Consider the following 21,595-nt stretch of genomic DNA (forward strand, 5'->3'; position numbering starts at 1 on the left):
ACCGCCGCTACGTACGCCGATTTCCGACTCCGGTGCCTTGCCAAGGTACCCCACGAGACCATGGCATTGCGGCAATGATCGTGGGCCTCTTTTACACAAGATCCTCCGTGTTCCACTTAATGCTCTGCTCCAGGCTTGTCCACCCGTCTTTACCCAACTTACGCAGCAGATCCTCAGCCCGCTTACGGGGAACAATCTCGCTCAGGTCCTCGCCAGACTGGAAGTTCGAGGCAAAGCTGCGTGTAGGGTACAGCTGGCGGAACACGGCCAGGATTCGATCTCCGTTCATGGGCTCGGCGAACGCAAAGATGCGTTCTGATTGGACCTCTGGGAGAATCGCAGCAGCTACGTGCAGGAGGGCGTCGTCCTGGACGTCGACATAGTACTCTGGCACACGGAGTTAGTATTGGCCGACTCTCTCTCATAAAGACCCCTAGTCGTGACTTACGGGGCGGGACAGCGCCCTGGTAAAAGTTGGTATCTCCATTAAAGAGAGCAACAACAATCCCTGAAGTGGATGGGTGGCCTTGGTGGGTCGTGTCGAGACTCGCGCCAAAATTGAGATTGGGTAGAACCGTGTTTAGGGTAAAAGCGGGTTTCTTCTCCTCCATGAACTTCCATGCATCCTTTTCCGCCAAAGTTTTACTGGCCGCATAAACGGGCAGCGCATGCTCGGGGCCGTAGGGCGGGTCGCTGTAAGCCTCCGCCACAGCCTCATCGTTCCACGAATCAGTGGTAACCTTGCGGGGGTCGTTGGGTTTGGGGATCAAGGCCGCGGTGGAAGAGGACGTGAGCACAAAGCGCTTCACGCTGGGCTCCTGTGCGGCGGCCTCGAGAGCATTGCGCGTCCCCGCCACGGTTCCAGGGATCACATTCTCCGGGTTGGGGTCCATTGTGAAGATGGATGCCGTATGAACGACAGCCGAGACGCCCTTGACGACTTGTGCAAAGGCATTCGGCTCGGCCATGTCGGATATTGCCATCAATTCAAAGTTGCCCGGCCCATACTTGCTGTCGAACAGCTTGTTGATCCAGGCGTTCTTCTCTGGGCTTCGCGTAGTCCCGCGGACCTTGTAGCCTTGCTTGAGAAACTGGTCTGCAATGTGAGATCCAATAAAACCCACGGCGCCCGTGACTAGCACAGTTGAGCCTTTGGGAATCGCAAGTTGGTCGGATGGCGACATGATGAGAGTGCTATGCGACTGCGGGACTTGATCTAAATCGAACAGTGTCTGCTGAAATCTGTATTTACGAAAGGGACTTGTAGCAGGCAGAAAAGATCAATAATTCAGTATATAGGTCGAAATTTGTACTTCCATGTCACTTCGGATGGATCACTTGAGAATCTAGGCCGGATGCACTTGCATAAAATTTAGCATCATTATTGGGTTCAACCGACAGGCGGTCCGTTACTGGTTCGTGCCGGACATTAGCTATGCTCGAATTGTCTTTTCTTTACTCCGAAGTGGGGGCCAAATATACTCCGGCAATTACAAGAATGTGGGTTACGGGGAAGAATGACTGATCGCAAAAAGCAATCAACGTAGGCATGACAATAGATCACATTACGAACGCATCACCAGCACACAGTTTCTGTTCAATATATGGATGAGTTTCTAGACTAGCAGATTGATCAGGAAAACTGCCTGATCAACTGCAAATGATGATCATGTTATGATATTTCTAATTAACTCGATAAATCCACACTTTCAGAATCATAACTAGGCTTAGAGTCCCCACTCGGACTTTAAACATACAATCACTAAAAATACGAATCTCTAGTATACTCCGGATACGATGGCTCATATCTGTGGGTGATGGAGCATGAATTAGCCAGGGCCACAACATTGCCACGAAGATAAGGTTTTGAACGTGAACAAAGGATACACAGATTTACTTACCCTAAAATACTCTGTGCATACCAAGCACATGCACGATGTGCCCAAAACAGCATTGGGGTCGGCATCCAGTTGAGGAACGGCGGGCACAGCAGCGAAGATGCGTGCTCCGTCATGAGAATAATCTGGAGTACAGACGGCTTCAGGCCAGACTTGACGCAGTCATTGACGTAGCCGGACAGGTTGCGCAAGAAATTAACGTCGAGGATGTGTTCCTCGCTGGTGCATGGGTCGAGCCAGATGGAGAAGACAAGGTCCTCGGTGGCTGTTTTGTGTGACCAGAATCGATGGCTGTGAATCGAAGAGTGGGGGTTTCCCGTCAGCCGTGGGGCGTCGCATTTCCGGGGCAGATTTGCTGCAACTTACCGCGTGCCACGGGGAATGTGGAAGATTCCGTCGTCCTTGGTGATGGCGTATTCCACGCCGTTCTTGACGGCACCTAATACGCCTTTTTCGACCTTGAAGAACTCGTCTTGCAGGCGATGAATGTGTCTGTTGTTCCCAGGTATTAGAATTGACGCAATTGCTATAATGACTCTTTTCTTGTTACTCACAATGGGGGTCCAGATAATCCAGCAGCTACAAACTGGTTTTCTATGTAATGTGTCTCCCGAATATACCAAAGCCCATCTGCCTTGGAGAGCGGCTCGTACACTGCAGCATCGCCGAGGTGAGACCACGATGGCTTGTCGTTGATCGGGGTTCGTTTGGCGGGCCGTGCCGAAAGCCACAGTTGGAATGAGGACACCATTTCAGAGACGGGATGAAAAGAAACGAAAGGAATAGGACGTCTGACAGGCAATGCACGCCAACGGCAAAGGGAAATGATGACTCAGTGATCAGGGACTTATATCCTGTTTGTAAGTTGTCTTTTGATATGGTGCAAGTTGGCGAGACGGCGCTTTTTACTCAGCGATTACGAATCTGGAATGAGCGGCATCCGCGCTATGACTATCATTTTGGTATCAGTGGAGATCTTCGGCCATAACTACATATGGGATTCTCCAGGCCGTTCATAAATCGGCGGGCAAAGGTTTAACTTCCATACTATGTCTGTAGTTGAAAGCGCATGCAACAGGGATGAGAAAGCAACCTGCCATGACTCGACACCGCACGCATCCTTGTTCTTGGCTATGTTATGGTTTCATATCATACGATCACTCATTACAATCGTGCTGAAAATGCCATCGAGAGCCTACGGCAGTTATACAAATCGTGAGATGCAAATGGCCGAAGACGATAAGCATAGGCTGAGTAATAATACCGGCGGCCGCAGCTCATGGACTAGTGTGGATCATATTAATGGCCCGTGCACTCATGTCACGGAGGGTGCCACAATACTTAGCCACAATGTGGCGCATGACGTGAATACCACTGAATCGAAATCTACATAGGCTAGGGTCTGACGGTTCTCAGCCATACTTGTCTTACTGAACAACCTGAAAGAAGACCCTGCCTGACCAGCTTCTGTATAGCTGATAGCAGGACCTGAAGGATTCCCCGATCATCTAATAACAAAACGCCGACTCGCCGAGTGGCAGGGTGCCAGAAACAAGCAAGCTGCTCTGCCGAGCTGGGGGCCACGTGGGTCTGCAATCCTCAGGGTCATGTATGAACAGGGACTGCTTGGACGGCTCCACCCGCACTGGTGTGGTTGGACAGCAGCTGCCATCCCGGCGGCGCAACGACTTCTTGATCGGGGCCCTGCATATTTGCCAAATCGGTGTTGCACAATCAGCGAATGGAACGAGGTTTTGAATCACGGCTTTGGTGCTCCGCGATGATTCGTTGAAGCAAACCATAGAGATAAGCCGATTAATAAGCTGACTAAAGGCGTCTTGGCCGTGATTGTGAACTTTCCGTGGCTATCGGCGTGCTGCCTACAGTCGATCTAGTCAACTCTGAGGCTTCGGGGATTAAAACCGAATGAATTGTTGATTGAATTGAAAACGTTCATTATACAAGCCATTCGCTAGCCAAGAGGATGATTATTTGCCGAGAAACTCACCCGCGGCCACGAAACAGCTGAACAAGCGGCTTCTGCATGGATCGCTATCCTGAACCTCTCTCCGATAGCCGAAATACCAGCAAAGAACGCATTAGAGACTCTGCAGAATATTCTGCTTGACAAGATGAACTTTGAATACTCGTAGGTATTTAAATACAACATGTTAAATCTAATTCTTCATCAGCGTCGGCCAATAGGATCAAACCCGGAGAGCAGCGAGAAGCGAGGCGGATATATGTGATCTGCAAATATTGCATTTATCATTTGCTGATGACTTGACCGACGTGATTAGATGAATTTCTTGTCAATGCACCTTTTTCTACTCACTGAAAAAAAGGGTATCATTTATCCATAGATGGCTTTGTAGGCATCCTTTTTTCGACCGAATCCTTCTAAAAACAAATTCTCATTACCGTCTTCTTGCTCTAATCATCATGACGACGTAAATAGTAAGCTTTGTAAAGTGATTTTCCTGTAGGGATATAATCCTTCCCAGTCAGGTGGGAGAACAGGGACCATTAGCGGAGCGGACCTGACAATCGCCGAAGCGGTGGCAGTTTCGAGGCATGCGCCAGTCAATCTCTCTGCTGCGTTTATCGAGGCCATCGAATCATGCAGCAAGATTATCCTGCAAGGAATCGAATAAGGGAAAGTTGTTAAGGCCGTAAACATAGAGTTCAGCGGCAGTGGTAGTACGACCCAGTCGAGCAATATCGACGGCATTCAGCAGAGTCTAATAAGCCACCTAGTGTGTGGAAATGTTTCAGGAGGCAAAGGCAAGCAGGACAGGGCTCCTTGCGTCAATAGGCACACTGCTAATACAAACATGGTAAAAGACTTTCTTTAATGCACGTTGAATCCATAAAAATGCCTAATAATATCGGTTCTCGCGTGTGCGTGACCCAGAACGTTGGTACCGTGCTAACATTTGTCCCTCAAATTCTTACATAGTCGCGTGGTGACCCAGAACTTCGGTACCGTGCCAAGAGGTAGTCGCGTGGTAACTAAAATTGTTGACACCCTATGCTTGAATATATTACGCACCGCGGATCAGCCCCCGCATGCATCCTCAGTACAAGGGGTATCTTGACAATACCATTCATGACTATTGGTGTGAGCTCAGCCTCGGTCTATTTTTGGGAAAGTGGACGACTGGAAGGAATCCGCCTTCTTCAATAATCAATTTTAACTCCATTTCCAGGCCCCGGTCTTCTCACTTGTTTCTATTCATTTTCCCGGCCGGGCCACTTTTAGGATGAATATCGACAACCGCCTCAATCACGAACCGATGGCCCTGTTCCTAATTCGTGCAAAACGTTGGCCGGAAGGACTCGAGATCTCACACTAGCATCGTGACCTTGCTGTCAGCTTCTGAGCTGATCACCCGGAATTATCGGAAGACATCGTTATGCGGCCGTAGGATTCCGATCACTCCTGATCGCGTTGCCAGGGTCAGTCTCTTTCTGTGAACTTGTCAAGTCATCAAGTTGTATATAAAGTCCCATGGACACCTCTATAATCGATTAGCTCTAGTGCACAGCGGCGATCTCATTCAGGACACTCTTTACAGTCTGAACCACAAAGACATTGTGGCAATCTCATTCAATACACTCTTTGCAATTTCATCTATAGACATAGTCCACTATGAAGTCTTCCGTGGCTTCCTTATTATTCTTTTCTGGCCTTTCCAGCCTTGCAGCTGGCGCCAGCATCCCTAGATATTTCGAGAAACAACCAATCACTCGTAGAGATCTCACCAGTGCGGAGGTCCGACAGGAGCTTGGCGACCAGGTCTCCTCGGGCACCCTGATTTATGGAGCAGATGATGCTGAATTCGCCGAACTTACTTCCCGATGGACCGATTATTCCAAGCCGGATGTCCAAGTCGCAATCGAACCCGCAACGGAAGCCGATGTTGCAACAATAGTATGATTTTACCACCTTTGATAACATCAATACTTGTTCTACCTACTAACTACGACAGGTCAACTACTGTAACGACAACAGTATTGACTTCCTAGCCCTCAACGGTGGCCATGGCCTTGCTTATAGTCTGAAATCGTTTAGTGGTCTCCAGATCAGTATGTGGCAGTTGGACAACATCACCATCTCAGACGATGCCGGGTCAGCCTGGTTTGGAGGTGGTACCAAGGTTGGCAATGTTACCCAATACCTTTCCGATCGAGGCTATGTCACCACGACTGGTGGCTGTGAGTGCGTCGGCATGATGGGCGCTGGTCTTGGTGGTGGCCACGGTCGGTACGAAGGTCTCTACGGCATGATCAGTGACAACATTCTGGAGCTCAACCTTGTTTTGGCCAACGGTACATCCATTGTCGTTAGCGAATCGGAGAACAGTGACCTCCTCTGGGCCATGAAGGGAGCCGGTCACAATTTCGGCATCGTCACGAGCTACAAAATGACTATCTGGCCCCTGGAGGACACAACCTGGCACTGGCACAACTATATCTGGCGTGGCGATCAGCTCGAGACCGTCTTTGATGCCCTTAACACCTTCCACGGCAATGGTACCACGCCCGTTAACATGGCCTTTGAGGTTGGAAACTTTGTCATGAACACTACCATCACAAGCGACGAGCCCGTGCTCTTCTGGACCTTTGCCTACCGTGGACCTGCCGATGAGGCAGAGGAGCTCCTCGTCCCTTTCAACGCCATTGACGCCGAAATGAGCGTCTCGGGTGATGTGCCGTACACGGGGATCGCCACCGCACAGGGAACCAGCTGGGACTCTGCCATTTGCCAGCACGGACAAGTGCACATCACCTCGACAGTGGGCCTAGTAACCTACAACCTAACGGCCGAGCGTCAAATTTTCGAAGGCTTCAAGCAGCGCGCGCAGGAGTACCCAGAGCTCGTGGCGGCATCCTTCATCATGCACGAGGGCTACGCCACAGAGGGTGTCGACAACATCGCCTCCGACAGCTCGGCCTACCCCTTCCGCAGCGACCACCATCTGATGCTGTTCAACGCCGTCTCGCCGAGCAGCGACTACGATGATTTGGCTCTTGCCTGGGCCAACGAGGCGCGCGACCAGTGGAACGCAGGCCAGCCCGGCCGCGCCCCCCACGCCTATGTCAACTACGCCAGCGGCCTCGAGACCGTCGAGGAGTGGTATGGCGAGGAGAGCTGGCGTATCGAGAGGCTAACGAGCCTCAAGACGAAGTACGACCCTGACAACCGTTTCCGCTACTACAACCCCATCGTTGCCGCATAAGCATGCAGCGTAGGCGGGGTCTGGAGTGACGGTGCTACGGATTCTAGTATATATTGTTTGGGCTGTCATTATTAGGTGGCTGTCCATTGTGAAGTTTTTTTTTTTTTTTTTGTAGTTTTACATACGATTGTTTGCATAGATCTCATATTTCATAGACTTTGTAGGGTATTCAAATACACTTCGATGCAATGACATAATATTGTTCTGCGCTGTTTCATTCCGTGCTGTTTAACGGTGAAACTCCCTGGTAAGCATTTTCTGGTCTTATGCAACACCATGAACCTAATATGCAGCCAATTGAAGAAACTTCACTCAGCAGATAGTGTGATGGCTGATATAGGTGATCCGTTACTGTCTTTGGACATCTCAGTCTCTAAAAATGGAGCCATCGTAATGAGCAATTGAAGCAGCGACAGCACATGTCTGTAAAATTAGAAGCATCGCAAGTGCACATTAATGGAGTATCCACGGTTTGTTAGACGAATTCGTATCTATGGCAGAGCAGGATCTGAAAAGAGGCCCGCGAAGCGTCAGCTGGTAATTGAAATACATTTCGGCTTCAGGAAGTACCGGTACATGTGTATCTAGTATGCTTTAACCATGCCACGCTGGCAAGCAAGTCTCCGGTCACTTGGATTATATCTTGCCGTGATCGGCGGCATCTTCTGTCTATCTTGCGGTAAAATTACTTGTGGCTGTTTCTTGCATAGTTTCTGAATATCTCGAGTGTCTAGGCCATTCCATGGGAGGAATATAGTTCATAAGTATTCAGTTTTGTTGCGACGGGCCAAGTGGACGACTGTGCCAGAACATCTCTAAGAAGCATGTTAGCATAGTTGTTGTAGATATTCTTAGGTCTGCCGAGGCTTTGAGTTCGGAGCTTCAAACTCCTCAAAATCAACAGATCATGGATTTCTAGGATTCCCGATCAGCTGGGGAATGGATTCGAGCACATGGTGAAAGCCGGCCCGCTACAGCCCCGCTGAATGCCCCTCCTGGTCCCTGGAGTCATCCCCCGCAATCACACATACGCCGGTCGAAGAAACCTCTGGGGACGGCCCGGCTCTGGTTCGTAGCGGCACCGAAATTCTCGAGTTTTTCCACCGCTCACGGCAAACATTCTAAATGCCTCCGTCTTTATTTCACAGTCCCTCAACATTTATCTCCCCCTCATATCTTCATTAAGAATGGTTTTAGATATGTGATTTAAGTACTCTGATAGCATTTGGACATGGCACGGTTGAATTCTTAACGCGTTACGAAATAATTGTGTGCTAAGGTGCAGTGCTTAGGTATTTACAAACGTATTAATCACCAATGAATTACTCGACTAACCTATATATGTACCTGGAAAGATTGTATGACCGCTCTAGCGGTTGGTTTGCGCTAATGGCGTTGGCTTGGCTCTCCACAATTGTTATACGCGTATCTTCCACCACCTTATAAGCTGACAAGTAATTAAAGGTACAACTCTAATGTGATGTAAAGCAATGTTGAAACTAGCATTATGAGGTGGAATCAGAGGTGCAGTATAAATCATAAATGGCCTGATATATAAAGCAGAGTCGTACAGGTTCGTAGCAAATCCGGGCTTATTACATACATTACGAAAGAAAAATAAGCATTTCCGATCGTGTAAATGCAACTGTCATCCCCGCACTCACCCAAATACCTTGTATGCGCCCAGATTAAGGATAGCAAATACGTACCTAACCTACCTAAGTAAGCAGACTTTTCGTGACGGCTTACTTGGAGTCTTCTAATGTAAGACACGGTGCGCTTGCACATACTGTCTTACGGTAATTGTTAAAATCTGGTTTCTTGCATGTATATGATTAATTTCTGCGTGCTAAAACGAATAATTGGTATTAGGTACTATAAGAAGCAAAGCACACTTGTTTCATTGCTTCGGCATTAAAGGGCTACTACAATTCATGCATATCAAAACCACTTCTCTATCAAGCTCATGTGATCCATTATCAAACCTACACTCGGTAGCGTTAACCCAGAGTTCAAACCAAGTTTATTGCCACGTATTAGCTATACCCTTACAAACGTCTTCTCATCATGCCCCCCAGCAAGAACGCATCACTAGATGCCGACATAGTCCTGGAGGCCTTTCAAAACATCAAGAATGCCACAGATAACTACATTTTGAAGAATCACATGGAAACCTTTTGCTCAGAATTTATGCCAAGAGCTAGTGAGCTCGCCATTGCCATATTTTGTAACGTGTTCCAAGAGCTGGGATGTCCCATTCGATCCGCCGCTCCAGGCGACAAACTCCCACGAGTACGTCACGCGCCAAAACACAAAAAATACGTCGACTATCTCTATGGAGTATTGGAAAATAATGGCGGCTTGGTCGAGACGAGAGGTTCAGATGTCATTCGTACTGCCAAACCGTGTCCCAGTGCTGATATTGACACGGCATTCGAGGAGCTCCTGCGTGACCGGCCTGCCCAGGTGGCCGAGATCAAGCTCATGCAGCTGACGAGCCGCCACTTTGTCCGAGGACTCCTGGGCGAGGTCGAGGCCGTGCATTTCCTGTTTGGCTCCAGCGAAGGTCGCGTGCTGCTGGACCAGCTCTACGCGACGGCCGACTCGAGCAAAACCGTGCTCGAGCCACTAGAGGCCTTGATGACCGAGATTGGCGAGTCGTGGGTATCACAAAAGGAACCCCTCCGTATCCTCGAGGTTGGAGCGGGCACCGGCGGAACAACGCAGCGCATGCTGCCCGCTCTCGCGGCCCTCGAAGGCACCCAGGTCCAATACACCGTGTCGGATCTGAGCGCCATGCTGGTCTCGCAGGCTTCTCAGACATTTGCCCAGTATGACTTTGTCAAGTACGCGGTTATCGACATTGAAAAGGAGCCGGAGCCGGAGCTGCTCAAGAGTGCGCACATCATTCTCGGGTCCAATGTCCTGCATGCGACGCTCGACTTGAAATCCACCCTCAAGAATCTTCACAAGATGTTGCGACCGGACGGATTCCTCGTCGTGCACGAGATGACGGCGCAGATGCTGTGGGCCGACGCCGCGTTCGGGCTGATCGAAGGGTGGTGGCGATTCGAGGACGAGCGAACCCACGTTTTGCAGAACTCCAAGGCTTGGAACAAGGTTCTGACGGCAGCTGGCTACAGTTCGGTGGACTGGACTGATGGTCGCCGTCCAGAAGCCAAATCGCAGCAGTTGATTTTTGCCATGGCTTCAGATCCTGAGTATGTTCCTATCCATGTCGAACGGTCGTGTAAGATTTCAGAGGGGAATATGCTAATGAAGCGAAATATTCTAGATCAATGTTTGGAAATTAAGTGCAAATTTTCAAAAAGAAATCATTTTCCTCGCGTACGGAGTACATCTTGCTGCTCTCTGCTGCGCCGGTCTGTACGTGTGGAGGCTGATACCCACGCTTACTTTTTCATCAGCCACGGCGGGGTGGTGGCGTGGTCGCTGTACTCCCAATTCCTTCCTTGTGATTACGAGTCTGGCTTCGCTTACGCGGGCAACGAAATTCCTTGTGCAAGATGATGGCCTGATTTCGTGAGGTGTCCTCAGCTGTCTTCCTGTATAAAACATGCAGTATCTAGTCGCTGGACCGCGTAGAAAAACCAAGTAGTAACGAAGTATATTGTCCACATTTACTATGATATTTCAACAAGACTGGTTTAACTTGTTCAAGCTGCCAGAAATGGTATTGGGCTGGCTGTCGTGGTATGACACCAACAATATGTCGCATCTGCACGGTTTCTGCATCTTTCTTATAATCATACTCGCGTACAGTATCTGTCTGGGTGTCTATCGATGTATGAAATCAATTGCCCTGGATGCAAGCCTGAGCGGGTATCCTGTTGCTAACCGCCGATGTAGTATTCTTCTCCCCGCTTTCGAAAATCCCAGGGCCACGCATAGCTGGTAAGTCAGCAAGTTTTAGCAGAAGACGACAAATGACAGTTCTGATAACGACGGTTTCTCTAGCTTTGACATATTGGTACGAGTCATACTTTGAGCTATGGAAAGGCGGGCAATACTTCCGTGTTGTCGAAGAGATGCATAGAACATACGGTGTGTCTCGGCCATCAGATCAATGGCTTCATTCAATTAATTCTAGAATAGGGCCCATCGTCCGTGTCACTCCACAAGAAATCCATTTCCAGGACCCCGACTTTCTCAATACCCTATATCCTAGCAGAGGGAAAAACGTTGATAAGCCCGAATTTGTAGCAGTAAGATCGGGAAGTGAGCAAAAATTCACATATCCTTAATTTTTGTCAATATCTCTCTGACGCGTCCTGCTAGCGCCCGGCTCCCTTGTGTCAACCGTAGACCACAATGTCCACCGGCGGCGGCGGAATGCTCTGAGCTCCTTCTTCTCCAACGCCAGTATCCAGCGACTTGAGCCCATTATGAAGGACAACATTCGGCAGATGCTCAAGAGGATGGAGAAGCACGGCGAGCGCAAAGAAGTAGTTGAAATACACTACATGTTCAAAGCGATGACTAGCGATATTGTCACCAGACATGCATTTGCCGACTCATTCAAGTTCATGTACGAGGAGAGTTACGGCAAGAGTTACTACGACGCCAGCGACTACCTCGTCAGCTTGACTCATTACTTTGGCAACTTCCCCTTGCTTCGTATTTTAGCAAGCTCGATCCCAGGTTGGGTTATGAAAACACTTATGCCATCTGGGAGAGACTTTTTAGATAAGCAATCGGTATGTATGTCCTGCGTCTGAACCCTCATTTTTAAACAGGCCGCCTGATTATCATCCTTCTTTTCTCTAGTGGTGGCTCAACAAGGTTCGTGAGATCAGGCGCTCCAACGACCAAGAGCTCATGAAAAGCACAATATTCGGGGGCATTCTGAGCAGTTCATTACCAGACGAGGACAAGACAGATGTTCGGTTGGCAGACGAGGCACAGTTGGTTGTTTCTGCAGGAGAGGGTACTACTGGTCAGACATCATCCTGCCCTCCCTCTTTGCTGGCCCTCCTATTCCAACATTGGCACTAATTTCTAGGGGAATAGCATACGCGCTTCAGTGCGCCGTCTTCCATTTGCTGTCCAACCCAGTGGAATTGGGTCGCTTGAAAGACGAGCTCCACACAGCAGTGCAGGACCCAAGCGCTATCCCGAGTGGTTCGCAAGTCATTAATCTTCCTTACCTCAATGCCGTGATCAATGAAGTGCTGCGTCTCCATCCCGGCGTTATTCATCGGCAGGTCCGCGTATTCCCTGATGATCCAATCGTTTACACGGACAAGAGCACTGGGCAAGAATACGTCTTGCCACCGGGCACAGCCTGGGGCGTCTCACCACTTGGAATCAACATGAATGCCGACATTTTCGAGGACCCATATGAATTTCAACCCCAAAGATGGATTGATGACCCCACAATCAGCAGGGCGTTGATGACTTTTTCTAAGGGCTCGAGGGCATGCGTTGGGTCAGTTGCCTCTTTCTGCGCTTCTTTCACGAATGCAACCCGTCTAATGATCAAACTCTGCTGCAACAGGCTGAACCTTGCACGGCGCGAACTCGTCACGATTGTCGCGAGCATTTTCCTCAAGTACGACGTGTACCGCGGGCAGAAAGGGCCTACACTCGAACTATATGACACTGTGCGCGGTCGGGACATTGACGCTGTGAGGGACTACATTCTCCCCCTTCCTGCTAAACGGAGCCTGGGTTTGCGAGTGAGGATCAGAAACTAATCATGCGGCGTTACGGAATGGTAATGATGCTTATGAAGACAATCATTACATGAGGAACATTACTACATAATCAGAAGTCAGCATAATAACTCGATTATCGTAATCAGTGATGATTTTGATTATTTCCAGTTTTGCACGTGGCTGCATTGGCATGAACAGCATGAGTACCCTCAGCTCATAGGTTATATGAACAGAAAAGGAGATGCACTGTCAGCAGCTGAAAGTGGTAAATGGAGACTTATGTTCAATCCATGTCCTTTCGAAGCCCGCATCGGCATCCTTAGAATATACACACTGGTATTGTAACGGAACATTGATCCGGAGTCGGCTAAACATAAACCAGTGTGGCTTGTTGGGGTAAGCTGAGGGAAAGCTGAAGCAACATGTACTGCTAAGCAACAATATTACATTTTACCCGAGATGAAATCGAATGATTATGCTTAATGGCATGAATTGAACAGTCAAGATGTACGAAATATCAGCTAACCCATCTAGGTACGTATTGAAGCACGTACGATAAGCTCCTCGTAGGTAGCCCGCGTCGGTTGCGTTATTCTCACATGATAATCCTTGTCGCGTTTGTGCGACAATGCTCGGAGACTTTTCCATACTTGCGGGCTTTTGTGTTAGGCCGGTTTGAGACAAAGGTCCAAGATATGATTACGAAGATACAAAGCAGTCAGCAGCAGCTTCACACCTTTTTCTGTCTATGTTATTCCGTGTAGGTCTTCGTTAAACCCCACCATGTCTGTATGATTGCACCTCCCTTTTTTCTTTGCGACTAGTCCCACCAGTAGCAGCCTACGTGCATTGGCAACATCATGACTGCCACCAAACAAGAGAAGCGCACCGTTCTCGTTACTGGGTGCTCAGACAATGGTCTCGGGACCGCTCTGGCCATAGCCTTTCACGATGCCGGGTACCACGTCTACGCAACGGCCCGGACCGTGACCAAGATGCAGCAGTGCGCCGCCCACGGCATCCAGACACTAGCGCTAGACATACAATCTGAGTCATCCCTCGCCGAGTGTGTGGCCCAGGTGGGGGATCGCCTCGACATCTTGGTCAACAATGCCGGCGCCATGATGACCATGCCCGTGTCCGACACGGCAATTTCTCAGGCCAAGGAGGTCTTTGATGTCAATGTCTGGGGCACGCTGGCCGCAATACAGGCCTTTCTGCCCCTGCTGATCAAGTCCAAGGGCATCATTGTCAACAACACGTCCATCAGCTCCACCTTGGTGATCCCGTACGGCGGCGCCTATGGAGCCTCCAAGGCGGCGCTGGCCATGTTTTCCGACATGCTGCGGGTCGAGATCGCCGCATTTGGCGTCCGGGTTGTCGATCTCAAGACGGGCGTTGTGGGCCCAACCAACCTGGGCAAAAACGAGCGCTCCACCCCTGTCTTGCCCGAGGGCTCCATTTACGCGCCGGCCAAGGACCTGGTGGAGAAGGGTCTCCGCCGGGAAGACTTTGAGGAGACCGGTATGCCCCCGGCCGCGTGGGCTCGGAAGATTGTGCAGGACCTCGAGAAGAAGTCGCCGCCATCGCTGATCTGGCGAGGACAATCGGCCTTGCTTGCATGGGTGGTCACCCTCTTGCCGCACGGTCTCCTTGACGGCGTGATAAAGAAGGCGACTCATTTCGCCGAGGTTGAAGAGGTCATTAAAAAGCGATATGGAAATTAATGTAGCCTTTCATTCATCGTTAGACTCGGTGTTCATTATCTGGAATTTATTCTAGGCTATCTATCTACCTTGTATCTTGACTTATTTTCTATCGTCCATCATGTCTTCGTGTAGGTCTCGATTTGATTGATAATAGCTGCTTTGGTACGTAACTGGGCTTTTCGACCAAGGCAATTGATGATGTCCTCACGAGTGGCCAATATACCTAGTTTCAACGTGGCATGGTGGCAAAGGGTTTTTGGAGAGGGCGATGAATTTACGCTACCGTATCTCTACCATTTCGGTATCATGTCGTATCTCGTAACTGATAGTGTCAACATTGCTATTTTCCTTACTTAGTCTAATTCCTGGGCTTGGAGATCTTCCACCTGCTTCGCATTGTTACTACTATCATCACATGGCGCCTTGGCCTGGACGCTGGCCCCGGATTTCAACAGCAGTTCCACTCCTGCTTCGAAGCCTGCCTGGATGGCAATATGCAACGCTGTCCTCCCAGCCTTGGTGTAGCTATTAACCAACGTACCATCGTTGGTGCAGTGCTTCAAGTATTTCCGCAGCAGCCGATCGCGTTGGTGCATAACGGCCCAGTGGAGCGCCGAGCGGTGCTGGTTGTCCACATATCGGAGGCTCGCTCCGTGCGACAGCAACAAGTCGGCCACGTCCTCGTAGCCGCGGATGGTGGCGTGGACCAACGGCGTCTGGCCGTCCTGGTCCTGGAGGTTGCAATCCGCGTCATGGTCCAGCAGGATTCGCACAATATTACAGTGCCCTTGCTTGGCCGCCATGTGCAGCGGACTGACGGTCAGAAACCTGCTTTTGGAGTCTTCGCCACTTGCTGCCGCCTCCAGCGACGCACAGATGCTGAGCTGCTGCGTATCACTCGAGGCTTGGACAAGAGCAGGAAGTACCATCTCGGACTTTCCGTGGGCGCACTTTTTGCACACTCGGTCAATGTGGTCAGAATTCTGCGATTCTGGCGATGCAAGGGCTCCAATCGAGTAGTTCCACTCGGGTTCAAGGCTCGAAAGCCAGGGAAAATCGAAGTTGTTGTCCATGGCTACGTCCGTGACACGACTCATGGAAAAGTCTCCAAAGTCACTGGGGGAGCCATCTCGACTCGCGGGAAAGGAGAGACTCGGAGACTCGGGCAGGATAGCGAATCCGGAAGTGGCCCCAGATTGGGGCGGCCCCCCATTCGAAGGTTGGGGGGATTTGTTCTGTCGATGCTCGCGTGCTTTGCGTGCACCATGTTTCTCTACTTAGCGTATGAGTATGACCAGCCCAGTCCGGATCGCCCTGTATCTAATTCGATTATACTGGAGATTACTCACCTCGAAACCGGCGCTGTGCTAGTCGGTTTTGCTCTCGACGCCGTTCCACGGTTGTCAGGTTGCCAGACATGACTGTCATGGGATTTGTCCTTGTGTGACTCTATTGATTGCTTATACGCCGTTTGCCTTTATTTTTCTTTTTTTAAACGATGACAGGTCAGCTGATATTCATAACTTCGTTCATGTATCCCCTTAGAAGGTGATCACTCCAAGCCTCATCCACAATATAAAAACCCCCGGCCCTCTTACCAGCTTTTATTATCTTATATACGTCTTGGCGAGTTAGGACCGGCGAGAATTGGTCATATCTACATAACGTCTTGGCCTGTCGCTCTCCGAAAAAAAAAACGTGGGGGACCCTTTCTTCAGGGACTTTGTGCCACAGCCACGCCTTAACGGCTGTCGTAAAACATGATTTAGATTCTTGATTAAGAAGACGGGGGTACTTGTCCGATCAAACCATAACGATTCCTCCTGTCTAAACCCTCCAAAATTGACATGCACATAGTCAAAGGCAAGCAAAATGATCTGATCCAATTCGCCCTTCTCGCGGCCCGCACCCGTCTGACCCGGTACCTATCAACCTGTGCAGATTCTTTTATTTTATTTTTTGTTACAGAAAATACCTGCCCTTGTGTTGATAGTAGCACTGGCGTAGGTTGAGAAAGATTGCCCACTTTACCGGTTCTGGCATTATCCAACAGCTCTTTGGCACTCTCGTTTATAACTCGATAAAACCCACCTAAATATTGTCTCAAGACTTATTAAAAGATTGTATGACCGTTCTGCCATTGGGGCTTACGCTAATGATATTGGGTCGGTTCTCCATAATTGTTATACACATATCCACCACCACCACCTATTTGAACAGGCTCTCTATATATTATGGGTCCAGGTAACACGAATATGCACCTCGGTGAATGAAAAGGGATAGATGAATACACGATAACTGACTAAAGAGGCGAGTTCTATCTGCGACGTGATATAATTGTTCCTTCTAGATCATGGCAGTTTGGGTGCGATAAACTGTGGCTTTCCTCTGTAGGGTGGGTAAGACTTTCGTTGCATTTTGCTTGCAGAGGGGGCTGCTTATCGGCTTGATCCTTTTCTTGTTGCTGGCATGATTCTGCCCAGGATTAAAAGCCCGCAATCTGACATGGCAATGGCGAGAATACGCAGCAACCAATAAGATTCGTAGGTCAGCATGCACGCAAGTTTCGTAAATGTGATACGCGGCCAAGTCCTGTAAGATTTAACTGTTACAGGTGCAGCGTTGGTGGGAATAATGTTCAAAGATGGACATAATAAAAGTAACAGACTTATTATTTGCTGTTTATGATCATATTGAATCCATTCAAGCAGCTACGCACAAAGAATGGTTCGGCCGAATTCCAAATTCTGATTTTCAATGGTAGTTTTAGGCAATAAACGATAGCGAAACCGATATCTGTACTTACAAATTTGTATCAATTGGGTTGCACACGGCGGTGGGTGTTTGCATGACTACTAGGTAGCCACGTGCCATTATGCGTGGTAGAAAGGCATAACGCCAATCATATCATTTGTATGGTGTGATTGATCCTGATGTGGTGCGATACAGTCAGCCATTTCCTGCGCATAGTACACGACGCCATCTAGTCGCAGATTTACTCAAAGTAGCCTCCATCAGTCAAAATAATCAAAAACTTTCGCCATCCCGAGTACGTTGTGCTATCGCTGCCACAATCCTATAGGAAGTGGCTTGACTCCTTTCAGCAGCCAAATCAGCTGTTGTAAGCTATAGTCAGCTACCTGGGAGAATTATTCGAGGTTTTTACCATTAATAGTGATCGCTTAGGAGCTGAACGCGTTATGGCAGCGTCAGCTGGAGTTTGAAGTATACTGGCTCAGTCGAATAAAGGTCCCATCAATCACCGTAAATAATCGAGGTGGAAGGACACAGTCATGACTTTGCGGTAGTAGTGCTCAGTACTGCACAATAAAGTGTTGTTATCTTGTGGCGGTCTAGAATTCAATCCTCTGCCATCACATACGCCATGAAATTCCACGTTGTAAGCTCGCTGTATGCCGTTACATTTGTTTCCTCGGCCACAGCAGCACCATGGCAGTCGACTGGAAACCTTACATGTCGCTCCATGCCCGGCGATGTCGCCTGGCCCAATGAGAACGACTGGCAGACGCTCAATGCAACAATCGGCGGTCAGCTGATCCGAGGAGAACCCCTGGGGGAGCCTTGCTACGGCACGCACATAGATGCGACCGCATGCAGCGACATACAGAGTCGGTGGGGCTACGCTGAAGAATAGTCAGTCAATCTCTTATCCTCGGCCGACAGATCGCAAAGTACAAACTGACCATGCATGCACGCTGACCAGTTACAATGATGCCATCAACATCATGTCACCTTACTGGTTAAACGATTCTTGCAATCCGTTCTTGACCGCCGACGGTGGCGTTTGTACTCTCGGAAATCTTGCCTCTTACGCAATTAATGTAACCGATGCAGACTCGGTCGTTGCGGGGATCAAGTTTGCTCAAGAAAGGAATATCCGTCTCTCGATAAAGAATACAGGTCACGACTATATCGGTCGATCGAGTGGCGCGGGCTCCTTGGCTTTATGGACTCATAATCTCAAGTCCATCTCGTTTCTCAACTACAGCAGCGAGGCCTACACCGGACCAGCCGCTGTAATAGGTGCCGGTGTTCAGTTCTCCGAGGCTTACGCCGCTGCAGCAGAACAGGGTCTGCGGGTAACAGGAGGGTATTGTCCCTCGGTTGGTCTAGCGGGCGGCTATGTTCAAAATGGCGGTCATGGGCTCTTGGGCTCGAGCTACGGGCTGGGAGCTGACAACGTCTTGGCCTATGAAGTTGTAACGACCGATGGTCGGCACCTCACCACATCACCCACAGAAAACGCCGATTTGCACTGGGCGCTGAGCGGGGGTGGCTCTGGCAACTACGCCGTGGTCCTTTCCGTGACCATCAAGGCTCACATTGATGGCCCGGTGGCGGGCGCGGCACTTGTCTTTGGCAATGCCGACCCGGAGGCATTTTGGGCAGCGGTAGCTGCATGGCAGAAACATCTCCTGGTCCTTGACCGGATCCACGGTCTTTCCACCTCGGCGACGCTTACCTCGCAGTCATTTAGTCTGAACGTCGCAACGTTGCCGGGCGGGACCGAAGACGACATCAGAGCTGCAATGGACCCATTTTATCAAGAACTCCAAGACCTCAATGTTACAGTGATCTCGAACTCAACGACCGTCAACCCGACGTATTTCGAGCATTTCAATGCCTACACTTCGTATGCTCCCGATGCCACCCCGCCGAACAATGTCCTTGGAGGCCGACTGGTGTCTCGCTCGACCGTCCAAGACCACACGCCGGAGCTCGTCGACATCTTCCGGTCGATACTTGGCGACACGACGGTACCTTTCCAGGCCATCAACTTCAATGCCGGCAATGTGACGCACGCTGTGTCGGGCAACGCCCCTGGCTCCAATGCTGTCTTGCCCGCGTGGAGAGATTCGCTGTACACTACAAATTTCGGTATTCTTTTTGCTCAGAACGCATCACGCACAGACTTGAGCTTTTATCAAGCAAAGGTAAATACCTGGCAGGATCTGTTCAAACCCTTGACTCAGGGTGCGTACGTGAACGAGGCCACATTCGACAACCCGGACTGGAAGATTGATTACTTTGGAGAGAATTATGATGAGCTCTTGCGTATTAAACAAAAGTACGACCCTGAGTTCAGTCTGTGGCAACACACGGCGGTGGGAGCTGACGTTTACTGGAAGCCAAGTGACGGTGGGAGACTGTGTCGGGTGCAGTGAGCTTGTCGATATGTAATGATTCTCAATTCCGTTTTATAGTCCATATTGTATTATTACTTAGATGGTTGACTCAGCGTCACATAGAAAGCCTTAATAGAATTTCTCGGGTTTACTATAGAAACCCTTCTATCGCTACACAGTAGAACCTAGAGACACTCGGCCAACTCATCGGTCAACTCTTTTAACTGTGACCTTGTTCTATCGCTGTAATTGTATAAAAGACTTCATAATCTTGTTTTTGTCCATTGGGAATAAAATGACCAAGCATGCAATGTGTCTGAATCTAGAATATGTCTAAGGTATTTCTCCTTCCAAGACAGATTCGAGAAACTCGAGGGTAGCTTTCATTACATCCTCGTGTCCCGGACCTGTGAGCACATCCATATGTCCTGCACCTTTTGCCCAGTACAAACGCTTTGGAGCCTGCAAGGCTTCATACGCCGCCAACTGGTCTTCAGGCAGCGAGAGCTTATCGTTTTCCGGTATTACCATCAGAGCGGGAGTTTCGAGAAGTTCTTCCAGCAGATCGCGGGGGCGGAAAAGAGCTAATTTATGAAAAGTTTGCAACGTGACGCGGTCACGAAAATTGGGGTGGCCCCGGTCGGTCGCCGTCTTCATGAGCATGTGCGCCTCAAGCCCACCGGGGCCGCCTGAGCCGGCATACCCAGCCGGGTTCTCCCCTTTGCTGTCGTACGGCGGTAGCGTGTAGGGTTGGTTGCCTCGAAGCTGCGACTCGCGATCTCGCATGAGCTGCCCAAAAATGGCCTTGCGCCGGTCGGGCCGGATCATTTTGAAGATGGGACATACCATGACCGTGGCGATTGGACGTCGGTCGATGGCGGCGCAACACCCACTGACGCTGGCACCGAGAGAGATTCCCCAGACTATGATGCGTTTCGCGTCTACACTCGGCAGGGATCGAACAAAGCTGACGACGTCTATTGGCATGGAAACAGGTAAGGATCGAATGACATCAAGCCCAAGGCGCAAATGCCCTTGCGATATGTACGAGAGCAAGGATTGGCAACTTACCTGACAGATCCTGGGCAAGTTGCCACGGGTCAACTTCATTCCTTGGAGAACCTCCGCTTCCTCCAACATTTCTTGCGTCGTAGAGAAGCACATTATAGCCGGCAGACTGGAAACCCTCTGCGGTTTGACTAAGGCTCATTTCTTTGACGCAGTTGAGCTACAGCAGACGGAGAGTTCAGCATGAATCGATGAAAAATACCAAAGTAACCTCTTTTGTCAGCATTGACTTACTCCATGGGACATTACAATCACGGGCGCTGGGCCATCCACCTCCCAAAACCACGCCTCTAGGGAGATGCCATCAATGGTTTGACACTTGACAGTTTTCTGAAGCCGGAACGGCGACATGGTGAAGTGCCAACAAAGCTTCAACTCGCTCAAAATATTATCAACAAAATTGGCAGGTCCACCGTGCCCGCTCGCTAATGCTATAAAACCCTTTTCCCTCGTGATATCCTAGTAGATTTATCTAAGAACCATTATATTATTACAAATTTGATGTACAGGGCGAAGGAACACAGTAGGAGCTATAGCTAAATCAACATCTAGCGTGAGACGGCTCGAGCCTCGGAGGCTTATGTCCATCAATGATTTGATGTAAGCAGTCGGATAAGCATAATCAGGTGAAGTCGTGCAAGGTGCGTGCAAACCCCACAACAGTCTCAATGGCTTACATACAGGAATTAGCAATATGAATTCCTCATTATTACGCTTTACTGCTTATACCAGCTTATTCATTGTGACGGATGCAGTTGCTTTTTTCCCCACGTAAGAGAATCAGCTGTTAACCACCAGTTGCTGGGAAATACGGATGCAAAGTGTAGTGTGTTTATGAATGAATATAAGACA

General features: G+C 49.5%; 9 protein-coding genes across 9 annotated transcripts; 5 read left to right on the forward strand and 4 right to left on the reverse strand.

Moving 5' to 3' along the window:
* Positions 1-91: 91 nt before the first annotated feature.
* PFICI_07945 (uncharacterized protein) lies at positions 92-1,184 on the reverse strand (the record flags this gene model as incomplete). Its single annotated transcript, XM_007836526.1, has 2 exons — positions 92-387; positions 449-1,184. 2 exons carry the CDS (start codon positions 1,182-1,184, stop codon positions 92-94), a joined length of 1,032 nt encoding a protein of 343 aa, XP_007834717.1.
* A 713-nt stretch (positions 1,185-1,897) lies between these two features.
* Positions 1,898-2,649, reverse strand: PFICI_07946 (uncharacterized protein; the record flags this gene model as incomplete). Its single annotated transcript, XM_007836527.1, has 3 exons — positions 1,898-2,189; positions 2,265-2,390; positions 2,453-2,649. 3 exons carry the CDS (start codon positions 2,647-2,649, stop codon positions 1,898-1,900), a joined length of 615 nt encoding a protein of 204 aa, XP_007834718.1.
* A 2,901-nt stretch (positions 2,650-5,550) lies between these two features.
* PFICI_07947 (uncharacterized protein) lies at positions 5,551-7,141 on the forward strand (the record flags this gene model as incomplete). The annotated part of the gene is made up of 2 exons (XM_007836528.1): positions 5,551-5,832; positions 5,891-7,141. The coding sequence occupies 2 exons, from the start codon at positions 5,551-5,553 to the stop codon at positions 7,139-7,141; spliced, it is 1,533 nt and encodes a 510-aa protein (XP_007834719.1).
* Positions 7,142-9,208: 2,067 nt separating this feature from the next.
* PFICI_07948 (uncharacterized protein) lies at positions 9,209-10,455 on the forward strand (the record flags this gene model as incomplete). Its single annotated transcript, XM_007836529.1, has 2 exons — positions 9,209-10,362; positions 10,437-10,455. The coding sequence occupies 2 exons, from the start codon at positions 9,209-9,211 to the stop codon at positions 10,453-10,455; spliced, it is 1,173 nt and encodes a 390-aa protein (XP_007834720.1).
* Positions 10,456-10,871: 416 nt separating this feature from the next.
* Positions 10,872-12,858, forward strand: PFICI_07949 (uncharacterized protein; the record flags this gene model as incomplete). The annotated part of the gene is made up of 8 exons (XM_007836530.1): positions 10,872-10,947; positions 11,012-11,056; positions 11,120-11,206; positions 11,258-11,380; positions 11,441-11,859; positions 11,930-12,098; positions 12,173-12,590; positions 12,660-12,858. 8 exons carry the CDS (start codon positions 10,872-10,874, stop codon positions 12,856-12,858), a joined length of 1,536 nt encoding a protein of 511 aa, XP_007834721.1.
* An 821-nt stretch (positions 12,859-13,679) lies between these two features.
* PFICI_07950 (uncharacterized protein) lies at positions 13,680-14,546 on the forward strand (the record flags this gene model as incomplete). The annotated part of the gene is made up of 1 exon (XM_007836531.1): positions 13,680-14,546. One exon carries the CDS (start codon positions 13,680-13,682, stop codon positions 14,544-14,546), a length of 867 nt encoding a protein of 288 aa, XP_007834722.1.
* Positions 14,547-14,881: 335 nt separating this feature from the next.
* Positions 14,882-15,947, reverse strand: PFICI_07951 (uncharacterized protein; the record flags this gene model as incomplete). Its single annotated transcript, XM_007836532.1, has 2 exons — positions 14,882-15,801; positions 15,878-15,947. 2 exons carry the CDS (start codon positions 15,945-15,947, stop codon positions 14,882-14,884), a joined length of 990 nt encoding a protein of 329 aa, XP_007834723.1.
* A 1,966-nt stretch (positions 15,948-17,913) lies between these two features.
* On the forward strand, positions 17,914-19,714 carry PFICI_07952 (uncharacterized protein; the record flags this gene model as incomplete). The annotated part of the gene is made up of 2 exons (XM_007836533.1): positions 17,914-18,182; positions 18,253-19,714. The coding sequence occupies 2 exons, from the start codon at positions 17,914-17,916 to the stop codon at positions 19,712-19,714; spliced, it is 1,731 nt and encodes a 576-aa protein (XP_007834724.1).
* A 294-nt stretch (positions 19,715-20,008) lies between these two features.
* Positions 20,009-21,094, reverse strand: PFICI_07953 (uncharacterized protein; the record flags this gene model as incomplete). Its single annotated transcript, XM_007836534.1, has 3 exons — positions 20,009-20,652; positions 20,747-20,903; positions 20,978-21,094. The coding sequence occupies 3 exons, from the start codon at positions 21,092-21,094 to the stop codon at positions 20,009-20,011; spliced, it is 918 nt and encodes a 305-aa protein (XP_007834725.1).
* Positions 21,095-21,595: the final 501 nt, after the last annotated feature.

This window comes from Pestalotiopsis fici (genome assembly GCF_000516985.1).
Source record: "Pestalotiopsis fici W106-1 unplaced genomic scaffold PFICI_Scf_5, whole genome shotgun sequence".
NCBI classification, from domain to species: domain Eukaryota; kingdom Fungi; phylum Ascomycota; class Sordariomycetes; order Amphisphaeriales; family Sporocadaceae; genus Pestalotiopsis; species Pestalotiopsis fici.